At 47.9% G+C, this 16,575-nt stretch overlaps 1 protein-coding gene across 2 annotated transcripts in view; it reads right to left on the reverse strand.

The window, feature by feature from the left end:
- The window catches only part of AP2B1 (adaptor related protein complex 2 subunit beta 1), a 75,006-nt gene that overhangs the window by 2,850 nt on the left and 55,581 nt on the right, over window positions 1-16,575 (reverse strand). For both annotated transcript variants that reach the window (XM_068210316.1, XM_068210315.1), the window contains 3 exons: window positions 15,940-16,069; window positions 7,696-7,780; window positions 6,872-6,958 (listed from right to left, as the gene is read on the reverse strand). In XM_068210316.1, the coding sequence (XP_068066417.1) occupies window positions 6,872-6,958; window positions 7,696-7,780; window positions 15,940-16,069 (302 nt within the window). The remainder of the gene's footprint in view (window positions 1-6,871; window positions 6,959-7,695; window positions 7,781-15,939; window positions 16,070-16,575) is intronic.

Raw genomic sequence — 16,575 nt, forward strand, 5'->3', positions numbered from 1 at the left:
TGCTGAGGGACTGGAGAGAGGACAGCAGAGCCTGTTCAAGCCCCAGGAAATGGAGGGAGGAGGAAGCAAAGGGCAAATCCACACCCTGATGCAGACACTTGGATCCACTGCCTCTCCCCAGGGCAGCCTGGACCCTTTGCTGCACCCCTTTGCTCCCTGGGCTCCGGAGCAGCTCCCTGCAGGTCCAGGATGGTTCAGGCATGCAGCTACCCAGACTCACTCAGATTTAGGCTTCCTCTCTTCCCCAGTTACTATGGAAACTGGCAGATATATGTAACTAATGAGATCTTTTGCTTAAAACCCCTCATTGCCTGTCTCCTCCTCCCACCCATACTCCTCCTCTCCACAATAAACTCAGCCAGACTTGGGAAATGGGCAGTGCAGAGCAGTCCCCTGCTCACAGGGAGCCTGGCTGGGATTAATCCTTGCTGCAAGGACATCACCCATCAGGAATGAAGTCCCAGTTCCCATATTCTCATGCTCCCAAGCCATCAACAGGGGCCTCCAGGCCTCTGGGAAGGCACAGAGTCCAACACAGCACAGGTTCAGACAGGACATCCTTGTCTGAGAGGGTTGCTGGTATTGAATGGGATTTTGTCTGCCCCATTTTGACAGGCTGTGGTTAAACCTCGCCCCTCTGGATGTGCATCCTGAAGGTGGAACTACTGGCAAGGACTTTCTCCAGCAACCCTGACACCTGCCACAGCAGCCTCCCCTCTGCTGGGAGATGCTGTCAGAGTAAAGGCATTCCCTGGGGAGCAGGGATGCAAGATTGGAGTGAGAAGCTGCAATTCTGGCTGCTACCCCAACACAGGGTGTGATGGCACAGCAGGGGAGCTGTGTCTAGAGAGCTCAACAGGTGAGACAGCCACAGAGCAGCTGCTCTTACACCAAAATCTCCATGTGATGGCTCCTCTTGCCATGGAAACATCCCCAGCCTCTGCTGAGGAGCAGATTTCAGAGCAGGAACGTGCTTGTAGGGGGATACAGGGAGGGAAAGTGAGGCAGGGCAAACCCTAGGAAGCCTATTTTCTGCTCCCCTGACCTCAGTTATCCTCCAAAGGGCACAAAAAGCCCCACCAAAAGATGCCCTGCCTCAGCCAGAGCAGTGGTGAGCAGGCTGGAGTTGATGCTTGGCTTGCCTGACCCTCCTGCCCCCTCTTCAAGCACAGATTTGGGGCCTGGTGAGAATTGAGCCCCTCTCCCCCCAGGTAGCAGCTCCCATCCCTCCTGTGCTCTGGAGTATCAGCAATTTGGATTTTGGAGATGATCAGAGTTGCTAAGCAACAGTGGCAGGCTGTGGCTGGCTGAAGGCAGGACCGCTAATGCCATGTGACAGCACAGCCTTTATTTAAAAAAATAAATAAAATAAACCCAGGCAGATCTTGCTGGGAGCAGGGAGCTGAGCCTGGGCCCCCAGAGCCCAGGGGGGCAGGAGCAGGGCTGGGTGACTCTGGGGACTCTGCACAGCAGAGCACACAAACCCTTCAGCAAAGCAGCACAAGCCACACCTGGCCCTGCACAGCAACTTTCTTTGGTCTCAAGGTTTATTCTCAGAACCCTCCTGAAGCACAAGGGAAGGACACAGGCAGGTCTGGCCATCACCAGGGCCAGGGAAGCCTCTGACATCAGCCCAGCTTTCAGGGCTGGTTTGCTTTCCTTGTATTTTCCTTTCTAAACAGAATTCTTGACCTCAGTCCCACAACCATGCAGTGCACATGGAAACACAGGCACACAGGGAGGAACAGCTCACAAGGTCTCCTCCTTGGCACTGAAGGGACCCAATCCTTTTTTAACAGCACTTTTCTCCTGGGTAAAGCAAAAGATGAGCTTAAATCTTCTGCCCACCAGCTTAAGAACTTCACATCTGAACTCAGAGAGCCAAGATGAGCACCTGGCAAGGAGTGTGCACAAAGGACAGGCACAACTCAGAGCCAACACTGACCATACACCTTGTCTGACCTTTGTGGCAATCTGCAACAAGCACTCCATATCAGAAAGCACAATTTAATGCTTATATTTCATGCTGTGATAGCCCAGAACATCCCTGTGCCATTTCTAGCAGCACCTGAATGGTTCTGAGCATCCAGCCAAGAACTGCATTCAAATACCAAGCACAGGCTGATCCAGTGGGGAGGCACTTGGGGCAATGTTCTGACACTACATTAATTTCCAAGACATGCAATATGCACCAGTTCTGTAATTTATTAAACTATCAGCCACAAGATTTGCACATAGAGAAAAAATAAACATACCATGCAAGCTTGTGTGTGATTGTCCCCCAGGTTGTTTCATCAAAATAAAATCCAATTTCTCTTTGTTCTGACATTAGCAAATTAGATGGGGGAGAAAAGCAAAGTGACCACTGCATACCAATAAAGCCATGTTCAATTCTAAGCATGAAAGCTGCTGCTTTACACCAAGTTGTGGACCAGTAATGAACAAGTAAAACCAAAATTCCTGTGCTGGACAGCACAGCAACTGCTGCAGTACCATTAAATGGGAGGCAATCTCCATGTGCAAGTCGGCACATCCTCTTTCACTCTGTGGGTTTGGGTAAGCAGTGTTTAGGAAAAAGAAAAACATTTAGCTCATCTGATTTGCATATCCTAATGTAGTGATCCTTTAGAATTTAGTCAAACTTAGCATGTTGAATAAAACCCAGTGTAAACAAGGCAAACTGAGCTTCAGTGCACGCTCAGTGACAGGGGAAACCTCAGTTGCACCAGCAGCACCCAGAATATTTGGGCTATAACAGTTAAGGAATCTATTTTCATGCACTAGATTAATGTATTTTCATTAAAAAAACCCCAAATCAATTAATTTAGCACTGGATTAATAAGAGAGAGAATGCCAGGCTATAACTACGACCTTGTGTTTTCATTATTTCTGAATGAGGTTTTCTCCAGGGAACTTTCCCAACCTCTTTCTAAGAGGCTGATGCACAGAACAGCTCTGATGAATTCAAGATGTGCAGGGCATCCCAAGCACATCTTGGCCCCATGATACAGCTCCAGAGGGACTTGTTCCTCCACAGCCAGAGAGCTGCAGCCCTCAGGAACAGCCTCAGGCCAGGTCCATCTCTCACCACTGGGAACCTGAGCCCCAAATCCAGAATTAAGCACTCCTCTCTCCCTGCATCACTGGGGAATGGTGGGAATACCTTCAAAGGTTCAGGATTTGCTTTTTTGGGAAGTAAAGATGGTGGAGACACAGATCAGCCCACAGATCAGACCCCACTTCCCACTTCGAGGTACCTGCTCCTCATCCCACAGCCTGGCACCTTCTCCTTGGCTTCACTTATCGTGCTCTGGGCTACCTGCAGCAGCCAAGACTTTCTGGTTTGAGATGAGCTGCCAGGGACAGGAGCTTTTTGTGCCATCCCTGTTGCAAGCCACCAAAGCTCAACCCAATCCTATTTGGCTTGCCTTGTGGGCACAGGATGGATCTTTTACCTACAAAGGCCTGGGAGCACAGACTCCCACAGAAGCTTCTCTGCTGTCTGTCTGTGTTTATCTCGTTTTTGTTTGAAGGAGGAAAAGCAATAACCTGGAGAGAAGTCTGCAGTTTGCACAGGAGGTGCTGTAAGGTGACTGTTGCACTGTGACAGACAGCTCTGATGCACAGGAAACTCACACACTGCCTTTCTGACAGATCAAATCCCAGCCCCCAACAAATCCCTGTTCCAACAAATCCCTGTTCCAAGCCTAACTCACTTCAGAACCAGTTCCACTCAGGGGCTCACAGCAGCATCCTGGCTCTTTCCTGCTCATGTCCAGCCCTTCCCTCTCCCCACTTCCTAACCCCTCCCAGGCACATCCCAACCTCTTGGCTGCACACAGCTGCTATCACGTCTGTCATATTGCCCCATCAGCTTCTTCATCACCCACTCTTGTAATTCCCCAGCTCCAAAGCCCTGAGCAGCATTCTTCCTTTTCACCTTCATTTCCTTATTTCTTCACCTCTTTGATTGGTCCTGTCTCAGTCCAGACACTTCCTAGAAAGCCTCAAGTGGGTCCATTGCCTGCATCTTCCTTGCAGCATCTCCCAAGATTCCTGCCTTTCCCTCAGTAAAATCTAAATAGGGAATAAGTGCTGAGTGTTTATAGAGAAAGAAATTCAAATTTCAGTTTGTCAACTGAGGAAAAGCAGCACCCCCTGCTTGACTGCTCTGCAGGGCCTCTAGGATATCTGCACAGAACTTCAGCCCTGCTCCTCACACAGCACAGATGTAAGAACTCGGGAAAGCAAGGGCTGTTTGCAGCTGGAGAAGGAGAGCCAGGCTCTGAGGGTGCAGGGATCACACTCCTGGCCAGCCTCTCCCAGCACAGCTGCTCCACACAGCTCCAAGTGGCTGCTGGAGCTGTGTTAGGGCACAGCTCTGGGAGCAGAGTATTTTTAGCTCCAGCTCCACTCACGTCACTGGGCTGGCATCAGTGAGGCTGAGGCATGAATGGTGTCTCTGAGCACTCACCACCTGGTGGGTGGGCTCAGGCTAGGGATGAATGACTGATCCCAGCAGATCCCAGCAGGGATAACAGCTCATTCCAAGGAGCCAGCAGAGCTCCAGAGCTGTTCCCTGTGATGGAGGGCTGCACAAACCCAGCCTCTGCTCAGGTTTGGTGAGGAGCTGCTGGAATCTGCAGTTTTGTGCAGCTCTGCCACGAGTGCTTTGCAAACCTGCAAAGAGCACCACAACCACTGACAGCCCAAATGGAGAGCTTTACTGGGGTTACACATCTCCTGCAGGAGAGTCTTTGGAACAGGAATCAGCCCTTCCTCCACAAGGATCAAGTTCCTCAAGATTTTATATCCAGACTTGCTCTTCTTGGAAGAATGGATAGTTAAGACTATTTTCACTGGATTTAAATAATCAAGATTGTGAATCCTGAAGAATTATCACCCTACTGAGGCACATGGCCATGCACACACCCTTGCTCTGGTGTAAACTAGAAGATGGACTCAGCTCCTGCCAGATTTCACCCAGCCTGTTCTGCCTCTGCCCTAGTGTCTCACTTGCCATGCTATGAGAAGTCTGCATCCCTGAGGATGCTGGAATCCCAGCACTCCATGGGTTTTGGATTTGGCTCACCCTTGTGCAAGCAAGGCTTGGTGCTCTAAGGATGGTCTGAGCTAGAGGAGATTACTGCCTGTAGGAAATCAAGGTGACCAGGCTGAGTCAGGGCTGCACTGGTAGAAAAAATACAAGGGGCAAGCACACAAGGTTTCCCTGGTTTCCCCTCCTGCAAGCTCTTGGCCTGCCCCGTGCCCAAGCCCAGCTGGTCAAGCAGGAGTTGCAAGAGGGAGGAGGTGTCAGCAGTGGAAACACAGAAACAGAAGCCTCAGTGGCTGGAAGTGTTTGGAATCTGTTTATGAAGTGAGACCCACCTTCTGCCAAAGAGGCTGGCAGGTCCTGGCAGGTCCTGCACTCCCCTGAGCACCCCAAGGGATGGACTGTGCTCTGGAGAGGCTCTGCAGCCACGTTCCTCCCTGGGAAAGGCTGCAGATCCCACTGAGAGGAACTGCCTGGTGTTCCTGAGAGCTGGTAACTTGTTCTCTCCTCTGAGCATCCCAGACCCTGAGCAGTCTGGCCCTGAGCTGGCAAACCCTTTTGGAATGGGGAGCATTCTGTCACTCCACGTTTCATAACATCTTCTTCCAGAAGGAGGAAAGGGAGGTCAGGCTGCAGGACCACCAAACTTCCCAACCGCATCCCCTTCCAGGCAGCACCTCAACACCAAAACGAGCAGCTTCCAGTGTTTCTGACTGGAGATAAAGAGCCCTGCATGCAGCCAGGGCACGGCCAGGGCAGAAGGCAGCAGCAGCTCTGCAGTGCAGGGGGAGAGGCAATGCCAAGCTTGGTCAGGAGCAGAGGCAGGACTGGGGGAGGCACAGAGGTTGTTCTTATTTGAAACCCCACAGTGAAATCAAGTCATAAGGTCCAACAGCTGCTATTATTCCCCTCCTCTTGTGTGCTCCAGCTTTTATATTCCAAAATAGTAATAATTATGAGTACAAAGAGACCCATGGTTTCTGTCTGCTATTGAAGCACGAGGGTGTTCATTGTGTAATAGCAGGCATGAGAGAATAAAAAGGTTACAGGGTTGGTAATCAATAGGGACAATTCTTTCATCTGTGAAACAGAGCAGCTTTTGGTAGAATCACTTGGCTCCTGTCCAGATCCTCCAGAACAGGAGCAGAGCTGCTGAGCTGGCCCCATTCCATTCTTTTACACTCCCTTATCCTTCGGCAGTAGTAAGGTCACACGTACAAGATGCTCACAGAGGCAACTCTACAGCCAAAGAAACTGAACAGGACCAAACATGATCAAAATGCATCAAGATCTCAGCTAACAACAGCAGAGCCTTCCCATATGGCCTGTTCTCCTCAAACACCCAACACCATGTAGTGTCTGTAGGGTTAAATCTTTCATAACAGAAAGAAGAAAGAAGCTGCCAAAAGGTGAAGTGAGTGGCCCAGGGTGATGCAGTAGGGCTGGAACACTTTGATCAAAACCACAGCAGCAGGACAGGGCTGCTGAACAGTCCAACACCATATTCAGCTCCATTTAAAGAGCAGCTTTGCAGGGAAGCAAAGTATAAAAGGGAAAACAAGAATACAAGGTCCACAATGAAAGGAAGACACAGATCAGTCGAATCAAAGACTTGGGATTTTAGATGTGCTTTTATGGGGACCCAGCTAAAGTTTTTGACTGAAACAAGCCCTAGGATCCCAGGCTGTTCTATTCAAAAGTGCAATACTTACCTCTTCATTAGCCATCAGCCTGTTTTATTAAGGTGATATTAATAAGGTGATTTTTAATGGCAATACATCAAAAGTGCTCCCAACATGGCAGAATGAAGCTACTCACCAGCATTCAGGTGACAGTCCTTAATCTGGAACTGAAGCTCATTTTCATTTGGAATATCCTTCCATGTTGCAAGGAAGACCTGGCGCTCTAGAAACAAAAAAAAAATCCTTCAGCACTCTGGGATCCTCACAGGACCCCAGCAATAATTAACACACCACAATGTTTCAAGGTAGACACACAAAAGGGCTTTTGGTAAATTTTTGCCCTGCTGGGGACAGATCCAGGATTTACTTCTGGATTCACCTCTGTCTCTTTGTAAAAGCAGCAAAGCTTTGATGGATTTTGGCCTCCCCCAAAAGAGAGATAGTCTTTGCCATATGAGCTGTTTACAAGCCAAGAAAATGCAGGATTTGACAAGAAGGAAGCAGATCTACACATTTAGGATTATGTTAGTGAAAGCTGCTTTTCTAGCAACTTCCAGCTAATTCAAACAAAAATTTAATAAAGGTTACTAGGAATACACAAATTCCAGTGAAAATTGTGTGGGGCAAATCCTAGACTAATTCAAGTGAATCAAACCATCAAAAAACCCCAAAACTACAACAATCCCAACCCAAACAAATACCAAAAAAAAAAAAAAAAAGTTTGAAAGAAAACAGATCCACCCCTTGTCTGGCAGAGAGAATGAGACGAGGGGACTTGGGTTCTGGCAGTACTGGAGCTGGAGGACAACAGGGACAGGCCACCAGAGCAGCACTGCTGAGGTGCCATGGCTTGAAGGTTAAGGCACAGGTGAAACTGAGCCAGGAGACACCTGCAGCCAGCTGGGCACTGGGAGCACAGCCTGGCTGAAGGAGGCTCACCACACACCCCAAAGCACTCACCCATTTTGCCATCCTCCACGAAGAGCACGTTGAGAGGGATTAGGCAGCTGAAGTAAAAGACATCAATGTTGTTTTTCACAGCCACCTGTCACAGAAAAAACAGGGAGGTTGAGGAGTCTCTCTCAGCTGGAATGCCAAAGGGATCACACATGGTCTCATCACCCTGGAGTGCTCTCTGAGCAGAGACCAGCTCCGAATGGGATGGTACTGAGCTCCTGGGCAGTTTCAGACAAGGACCAGTCCCCTGCTCCATTTTCACTGAAAGCTGCCCAGTCTTCTCCTGTGAACCTTTCACTGTGCTGCTTCAGAGCCAGTTCCACTCAGGGGCTCACAGCAGCATCCTGGCTCTTTCCTGCTCTTGTCCAGTCTCTCCCTCTCCTCATTTCTTACAGGAACCTCTTGGCTGCACACAGCTGCTATCATGTCTGGCATATTGCCCCATCAGCTTCTTCATCACCTCTCCTTGCCATTCACTCTTGTAATTCCCCAGCTCCAAACCTCTGAGCAGCATTCTTCATTTTTACCTTCATTTCCTTATTTCTTCACCTCTTTGATTAGTCCTGTCTCAGTCCAGACACTTTCTAGAAAGCCTCAAGTGGATCCATCGCCTGCATCTTCCTTGCAGCATCTCCCAAGATTCCTGCCTTTCCCTCAGTAAAATCTAAATAGGGAATATGTGCAGGGTGTTGATTCCTGGAAGAAGAAAGCCCTGCTACAGAGCAATCAGGTAACAAAAGATCGCTTGACAAAAGACTTAATTCTCAGTGTCATTAAACTCCACCAGCCAGGGAGTTTGCCCTTATCTGGTTTGCCTTTATCACACACACTTGCCATGCCCCCACTAATCTCTGCTAACAGTTTTCCCCAGGCTGAGAGCTGCTGGGACAAGCAGGAGCAAACGGGAGGTCTGAGAGGTGCACTGTCACAACACAGCACAGGAAAAGGCAGCTCTGGGCTTTATTTCCATGCCTCTCATGCCCTCCCCATGTCAGCCCACACAGCGGGAGCCTGTCATGGGAGCACAGCTCAGAAGACACCTGCCATTGCTGCAAGGAAGGAATCTTAAGCCTTGTAAGAAAGACCCGGAATTGAGGCTGTGTGGGGAATTTCAGGAGCCATTGGAGCTCCTACTTTGTCTGAAAAACCCCAGAGGGAGTTCTCCAATTTGTCACCCTGAAACACAAACCAGACCATGCTAAATGCGGAGTCAAAGTAATAAATTTGCTGCTACAAAGATTTATGGCAAGACAAACCTCATTGACATTAATAATTACATATATTGATGTCCTACTGGGAAAATCTATTGTCCCATAGGGGCAAGTTGAGAAGGACACCCACAAATGTTGGTAAAAAGGTAAAAATCATCTGTGGATAGGCAAGGAAGGGGAATAAAGCAGTCAGCTGATCAAACATGCATGCAAACCAGAAACAAGTGGAAAGAGATCAAGCTCCCAGACAAACTCTTCTGGCAATTGTGAGGTTCCAGAAGTGCAAAGAACTGCAGAAAGGTAAATGTGACAATCTGTGGTGTTCCTACTTTTCAGCCACCACTAAAGATAGCAGCTTATATTTAATTCCCACAGTGCAAACCAGCTTAAGAAGGGATTAATCTAAAGCCCACTAAAACCACGCAAATGATGGTGCAACTGAGGAAAGAGCTGGGATTGGCTCTCTGTAACAGGGAGTTGTTACATGCTCTGATTGCTGGCATCATGCTCACGAGTTGGAGTGTTCAGTGTTTGAACCAGAGGGGTAAAAGCAGATTGGTGGGTGGACTTCAATGATTCACCACAGCAAAATATGATGGAACACATTGGGTGAGGAGCCAAAAATGCACCTCGGAGTCTGGGAGGGGAGAGCTGGGGGAGGGACAGCAGTGTAGCCATTCCAGATGCTGTGCTTGGATATAAGTCATGGAGATGAGCCAGAAGAGGGAAAATTTAGGCTAAATGTCTGGGAAAACCAACAGTGAGAATTATTAAGCAGCACTAAATTCCTCTGAGGAAGAGAGAAGCTCCAGTGCTTGGACTACCTAAAATCAGCCTTGACAATGCTCTCAATAAGAGGAACTGTAGGAAAACAACAAAGCATAGCAGGGACTACACTGCACAACCCAAGATCTTTTCCAAGCCTGATTTAATGATTAATTGCCTTGCCTCAGAACAACAGAGATTACTTAGCTTTTGTAGCTAATTGTTGTTGCCATACAACAGCAGTTTCTTACAAGAGGGGCTGGAAAGCAGCTCCTTCTCCCCAGTCACGGTTCTAGAGGCACACTCCAAATTAATATGCCAGCCCTGTCCCTGCAGTTATATGGATGCTATAAAAAGGTATCTGCTGACCTGCTTCTCAACTCTGCAGAAACACACTGAGTAAGCTGCTTTGGCTATCTCTGGAGAGCTACCCAAATTAAGATGCTCTGAAGTGCAATTTCTTCCTGGTAAAGAAAAAATCAAGCCACATGGCAGCCTTCCTCCCAAACTGCATCTCTGGGTTCAGGAATGGCATCACGTTGCAAGCAGCTGTAATCATGCAGGAATCAGCTGTCACAAATAACTTGCACACAGGGTGGAAAAAGCTCTCCTTAACCTACAGCACTAGGACATGACTGGGGAGCTCCTCAAAATGAGCTTCTGTTGTTCACCACCACACACTTCCCCCAAACTGTGCTCCACAAGATCTGGTCCATCAAAAGGCACCTGCAGACACCTGGATGGGGAAACTCACACCAAGAAGAGGCCCCCTGAGTTGGTAACAGCTGCCCAAGGTCATGCTCCACATGAGGAGCATCCAATGCATCTGACAGGCTACAAAAGCAGCCACACGCAGAGAGCAAATCCACAGCAGCAGCTGCAAGAAGCTGAGTGGGTAATAACAGTGACTTTCCAAAAAAATCCAGTGCTCCTCAGGTGGGAACATTGTCCTGAGGCAGGCAGTGACATTTGATGTGATAGCAGGAGCTGAGAAATCTCTCCAGGTTTGACATGCCTGTAAAGGAACTTCTGCTTGGATTCAACAAATCCTCCTGTCCAGACTAAATTTGCTCATGGCTCTGCTTTAACCTGTTGACATGGACATGAACTATTAAATCTCTAGCTAGACCTTTAGCTTCAGACATTTCAGAATTGAAACAGAAGCATTTTTAATAAAAATGGCTTTCCATCTGTGATCTTTTAGAGAGGGAAAAAATATTGGTACCTTGTGAATTTAGTCAAGCAGCCTACAAAGCTCTGAGGGATAGAAGTCAAAAGGTGTCAGATTTTTGTGTGATGCTTGACTGTTGAAAAGGTGTGAGCCCATTAAAAATTGGCTCAGGGTCACAAATTACTTATGTCTTGTTCATGATCTGACTAGAGGAAGCAGCACCTCTAGAAATAACCCCTGGAATGTATTTGCTCACCTCCCAGCATGAGCACCCTTCTGAAGAGCTTTCTTGCAGTCCAGCCCTCTGACAGCCCAAACATGGTATTTTGGGGAAGAAGTACCTCATAAGAACAATGTCAAGTTATTTTCTTCAGTAATGTAGATTTCTGATGCTTTAAATCTCAGACTTGAGCAACAGAACTGACTTTCAAAGTCAAGTCTGAAAGCAACACAGATGCTTTCCATCAGCAGCAAGTACACAACATACCCACTTGGAATCCCATTAGCACCTACACTAAATTAAGGATTTACTTAAGTTGGGTTTTGCTTTAGAGCCTGGTAACAGCCAAACTGTTAAGACAAGAACAACTCTCCTCTGCAGAGCCTTTTTTACCTCACCAGGTCATGGCTTGCTCTGTGACAGTCTGCTGCTCTGCCCCCAGGGAATGCTGCTCCTCCGTTTCATTTTGTGTGACAGGTAGGGTTCTCAGGATCCCAGGGGTGCTTGCAGCCTCTGCCAGCCGTGTGCTCTTCCCACAGGGATGAGCCTGGAGCTGTGCAGGCACAGCAAGGGTTACACCAACGGTCAAGGAACACAGACTTACTGGGAGGGTTGTGCTCTCCTGTGCCTTGCTGCACTTCAAGTTCCCAATGTACAATTTATAAATGTGCTGTACCATGTGGCAGACGTGCTCTTAACCTCCAAACCAACAGCTTTCCACAGCTGAGTGAGGAACTGGCCACAGATGCCAAGCTGTGATCCAAGTCCTTAATTCAGAGTGTTCCCAGGAGGGATCTTTGCTGAAATAAGACTCTCACAAGCAGAGACAGTTGAAGAATAACCCAGGCAACAAACCCAAGCAGCATCTTCCCCATCCAGCTACCCACAGGTGTTCTGTGGTGGCTGGTCAGGGATTCTGACACCGCTCACACACGGGCAGATATTGTGTCATTTATCAAGCAGGCTCTGGAGGGTGAACATCTGTTGGCTGGAATTGCTGCTCACAATGATTCCCACAGAGAGCTGGATGTGTGAAATCTGTCTCCAAGTTCTGAGTGCTGTGTTTGTGACCTGAGATACATTAACAGCTCTGATGAATGAGAGCTCCAGTGGTTCTGCACTGTGAGACGCCGGAGCGTGGAGGAGCACAGGTGATGAGTTACAGCAGAGCTGAGACTGGAAGGATAAGCATCATCCACTGCATCAGCAACACTGATATTTCCTCAGTGAAGAAGCTACACCTTCCTCCTCTGTCTCTATAAAAAGGTTTTGCCAAAGTGTCCTGCACCTCACACTGCCCAGCAGCAAGTCTGTGTTTCCAAGTGCCCCTCCTCAGGGAGGAATGCAGCAGGCAGATCTTTCCTTTCCACACTCAGATAATTTTACTGAATTAAATAAAAAAACAGTTTGAAACATTCCAGCTTTTTCAGCTGCATGCTCCGTAGCTGCAGCAAGCAGGGCTGGCAGCTGACAGCAGGATGTGACACACTGATGGTGCACTCTGAACATGGATCCCAAGAGAGTGGCTCCAGCCTCAGGCAGACTTGCTGCTGCTCCAGGAGTGCCTACAGCTCATTTTCACCTGCATTGTCTCCTGCAAGGAGCTATAATCTCACAGAAGAGATGATCATATTTGTGCCATGACAGGCCAAGCCTGAGCTCTGAAATTCTGGCTGCAGGTTGGCTCCACTTCCCCCATTTCCAGGATTAGGGGAGCAACTCCTGTGTGCTCCAATGGGTATTCCAATTTCACAGCATTTCATAGCTGTTAAAATGCCAGTTCTTAGGAATAGTGGTTCTCTTTAGCATAGAAAGGCTCTCAGCCCAGGCATTTTCTAATTCCAAATTTGACTTGAAGAACTATCTGGAAAGACTTAATATTCCTCACCAGTGCGAATCTCTGTTTTAGGAGGCACCTTCCTCTTTGAGAGCTGAAGGTCTCACACACGTGGTGGCAAACATACCTCACCCAGCCCATCTCTCCCATCTGGTATGGCCCTAGCAGCCCACATGTCACCAGCAGTGTCACCACTGCTTTGATTGTAAAAAGGCAACACTGCAGGAGCCAGGGAGACCTGTACAACTCCCAGAGATGTCTCTATGGCTATCAAACACCCAGGAAGGTCAACACAGCCTCTCAGAGACCTTTGGGCAAGGGCTTGTTGTTATTTATTGGTGCCATGTTCTGACCACAGCACCCACAATCACCAGGCAGCCCCAAAAATGCTGACAAGGCACTGCAAGGGTGTCCCTCATCAGAAATTAGAAGCACACAAATAACTATGTCAGATTTTCTTTAGCAACAGGCACACTCCAAAGGCAGCTTTTTAATCTAACAGAAGTGAAAAAGATAAACCAGAGAGCAGGGATTGGGGTTTGTTCAGCCCTACAGTGCTGTGTCCAGTCTAGCTTTACCCTTTGGGTAAATCTCTGCTTGACTGGGAGTTAAAGCTGAGTCAACAAGTCATGAAAATGATCATGATTATTTTGGGATGGAAGGGAGAAGCCTGGCATTCAGTATCACAAGATGCAAGGTGACTAGCAAACACAAGACTCTTCAGCTATATTTTACCTAAGTAAGCCTCTGAAAATATTTCAGTCCTCCTCATCTTCTTGCAAAAATGTCTTTTTCATTACCTTGTCAAATATTTTAGTTTCTCTCCATGATTACAAATGTCAAGATTAAGTGAGCTGTATTGGGTGAAAGATTAGAAATGGTAATAAAAATAACCTGAATAAGACATGAATTCATGACTTCTGAAATAGTTGCCTAAGGAATGTTTAACTAGTCTTTGAAGTGTATAATTAACATGACAAAAAGTTGAAAGCTATCAGTTTGGTTACTTCAGGACTTATTTTTCTTGTTACTAAAACCAAAAAACTCCCACCAGAAAAGGAGATGAACATAAGGTCCTCAGGTTGAAACCAGCCCTACATCTGCTTCAATGTTCCCTAGCTGAGGAAAAAAACACATTAAGGAAATTCAACCTGATGAGTGTTTTGGTTCTTCAATGAATACAGGAACATTTGTAATCTCTACTCCTATATTATGCTATAAATTGTTCCCTAAGTAGGTCACCAAGGCGACTTCTGAACGTTTCAAGACAAATCCTTTCTACATGAACCCACAAAACAAAACCAGAGCCTTGGCTGTCAGGGCATTGATAGATCTCCATCAAGCCCACTGCTGTCAAAAAAGTAAGGGGAGTGCTCTTTTTAACTTGGCATCTGCTATCATGATTCAACTCTTTGCAGAGAAATATACTATTACTCCATATGGCAGCTTCCCCAATTGTAAAAGGGCAGCCAACTTCTATGGCAATGAGAGCGTTAGCAAATTAACAACTGAGTCTGGCACTAATGAATGCTCCACTGTCTCAATAGAAGGTAGCTGGAGGTTTCCTCACATGTTTTCTCTTAGCTTTGTTCTAGCAGGAGATGCTACAAGAAACAAACTGTGTTCCAAGCCCTTCAGAGATTTAATAACCCAAATACTTCACTTCCCTCCTGATCAAAGGAAGCAGCAACTTGAGAGTGCCTTGTTGAGAGTCCCCAGTGCTGTGGCGGCTGACTGGGACTGTCACCTCCACATTCCCCTCAGAGCAGGAGCCAGATTTTACCACAGCTGACCCAAATGCCACCTCAGCTTCATGACCTGGTTGCAGAGGGAAGCCAGCTCTTCCAGAGGTGGAAGGGCCAGTTGTGGAAGGCAGCCCATGGAATTCATTCACTGTCTGTGCTCCCCCGCCGCATGACTGCGCCTGGAGCCCGAGTGTGGGACTGCTCCTTTGAGTGCCAGAGAAGCTATTTCAAGCTGTTAGCCCAAAGACTCATCAATAAGTCATAAGGCCCAGAATGGAAGTCAAAAGAAGGGGAAAAAACAGTTGCTGAGGCAGAATAAATAGTAACTTCCATTGCATTCTCTTAAACTAAAAAGAGAATGAGCTGCTTAAAAATATTCCTCTCTATGGGCTGCTACACTGCAGGAATCCAACCCAGTTCCACCTCCTGAAGACCTGAGGTGAGAGAGGCAGCTGCAGTGCAAGTTAATTGCATTTTGGGATACTGGGAAAATCATCCTGGAAGACCCAGAGCAGAAGCAGGAGTTGCTGACCTCCACTCCACAGCATGGCAACAGTGGGGAAGAGCCTCCTTCCAGGGAGAACTGTCTGCCTGATGATTTCCAGACCACTGGAGACAGTCTCTGGTCCAAAGCAGAGGGGAACATCTCCCTGGATCTGTCCTGCCTTTATCAGATTGACAGCCCAATCTGATAAAGAGGCTCCCCCAGGGAGTGCTGTCCCTGCTAAGCACCAATATTCTCATTAATGAAACATTAGCTGCTCACATCATTTCTCCTCTGCCTTTCCTGGAACACACAGTTTGCCTGGGATTAAGCTATCTGGGGCAGGGATGTGCCTCTGTGATACAACCTAGAATTTAAGCGCACTAGAGAAATATTAATCACTCAGGAGTTGCCATCTTTCTTGCAATTCCTTTAATTGCCTCAGTTCTTACTGACAGCTCTCCCTGCCTGCTCCTCCACAGGTACTTCCTCTGCTCAGACCTGCCCCAGTTCTTAAGTCCAGCCAAACCTCATGCCCAGTTTACAGAACAGTGTTACTGCAACAAAGCCCTTCATCTACACAGATTCAAGCAGCTGGTTTGAGGTGTTTGAAAAGTCATACAGTTCAACAAGTTTCCATTTCAGTTTTTCTGGGAAAAGCTTGGAAAAGGAAGAGGACTAAGTTTTGGCCAGACTTGAGGCCCAGATCCACGAGGTCTGACTGTTTACACGTGGTATTGTGTGATTAGAGCCTTACCACATGGTGTTGGGCACCTGCTGAGCTCCCCCCTGCCCAGAACGAGACAATCCTCACCTGGAGGTTGTTCAGAGGCTCCATTTTCATGACTGGTCCCAGAGTGTTGAGGGGCAGGGAGACATCAATACTTTGGTTTGGCATCAGAGGTGTGTGAATGGCCAGGGGGGTGCTTGGGATGACTCCAAAGCTGGGCAAGAGAAAAACAGAGGTGATGAGAGCAGCCTTGCATTGTCTAAAATATGTCCAAAATATAATGTTCCTTTTGGCAAGCACCACCTGCCTCATCTTCCCACTACTCCTGAGCTGCCCCTGCTGCTGCTCCAGGGAGGGAACACAGCTCAAATGAGCAGACAAAGTAGGACAAAGCATAGGAAACTCACTCCTTTGCTGACAAATTCACCACCTTGCCCCAGGAACCAGCTCCTGGGAACTCTCCCATTTCCCACATGGCACTGGTCTGTGTGTGGAGCACCAGCCTGCCCAGCAAGGACTCAGAGCCAGGTGCTGTTTCACTGCTCCTGAGCTCCAGAGCACTGCAGGTAGGGTGCAACACACACTGCATGGCTGCTGCAGTGGCAAAGGGACCTGGAGCCAGCACAAAACAAACAGCCAGCCAAGGAGGAACATGTGGCTTGGAACAGCACTGCAGAAGAAATGAATCAACACATGCAGCTGCCTGGTCCAGACTGACAG

Source organism: Anomalospiza imberbis, chromosome 20, assembly GCF_031753505.1.
Source record: "Anomalospiza imberbis isolate Cuckoo-Finch-1a 21T00152 chromosome 20, ASM3175350v1, whole genome shotgun sequence".
NCBI lineage: Eukaryota > Metazoa > Chordata > Aves > Passeriformes > Viduidae > Anomalospiza > Anomalospiza imberbis.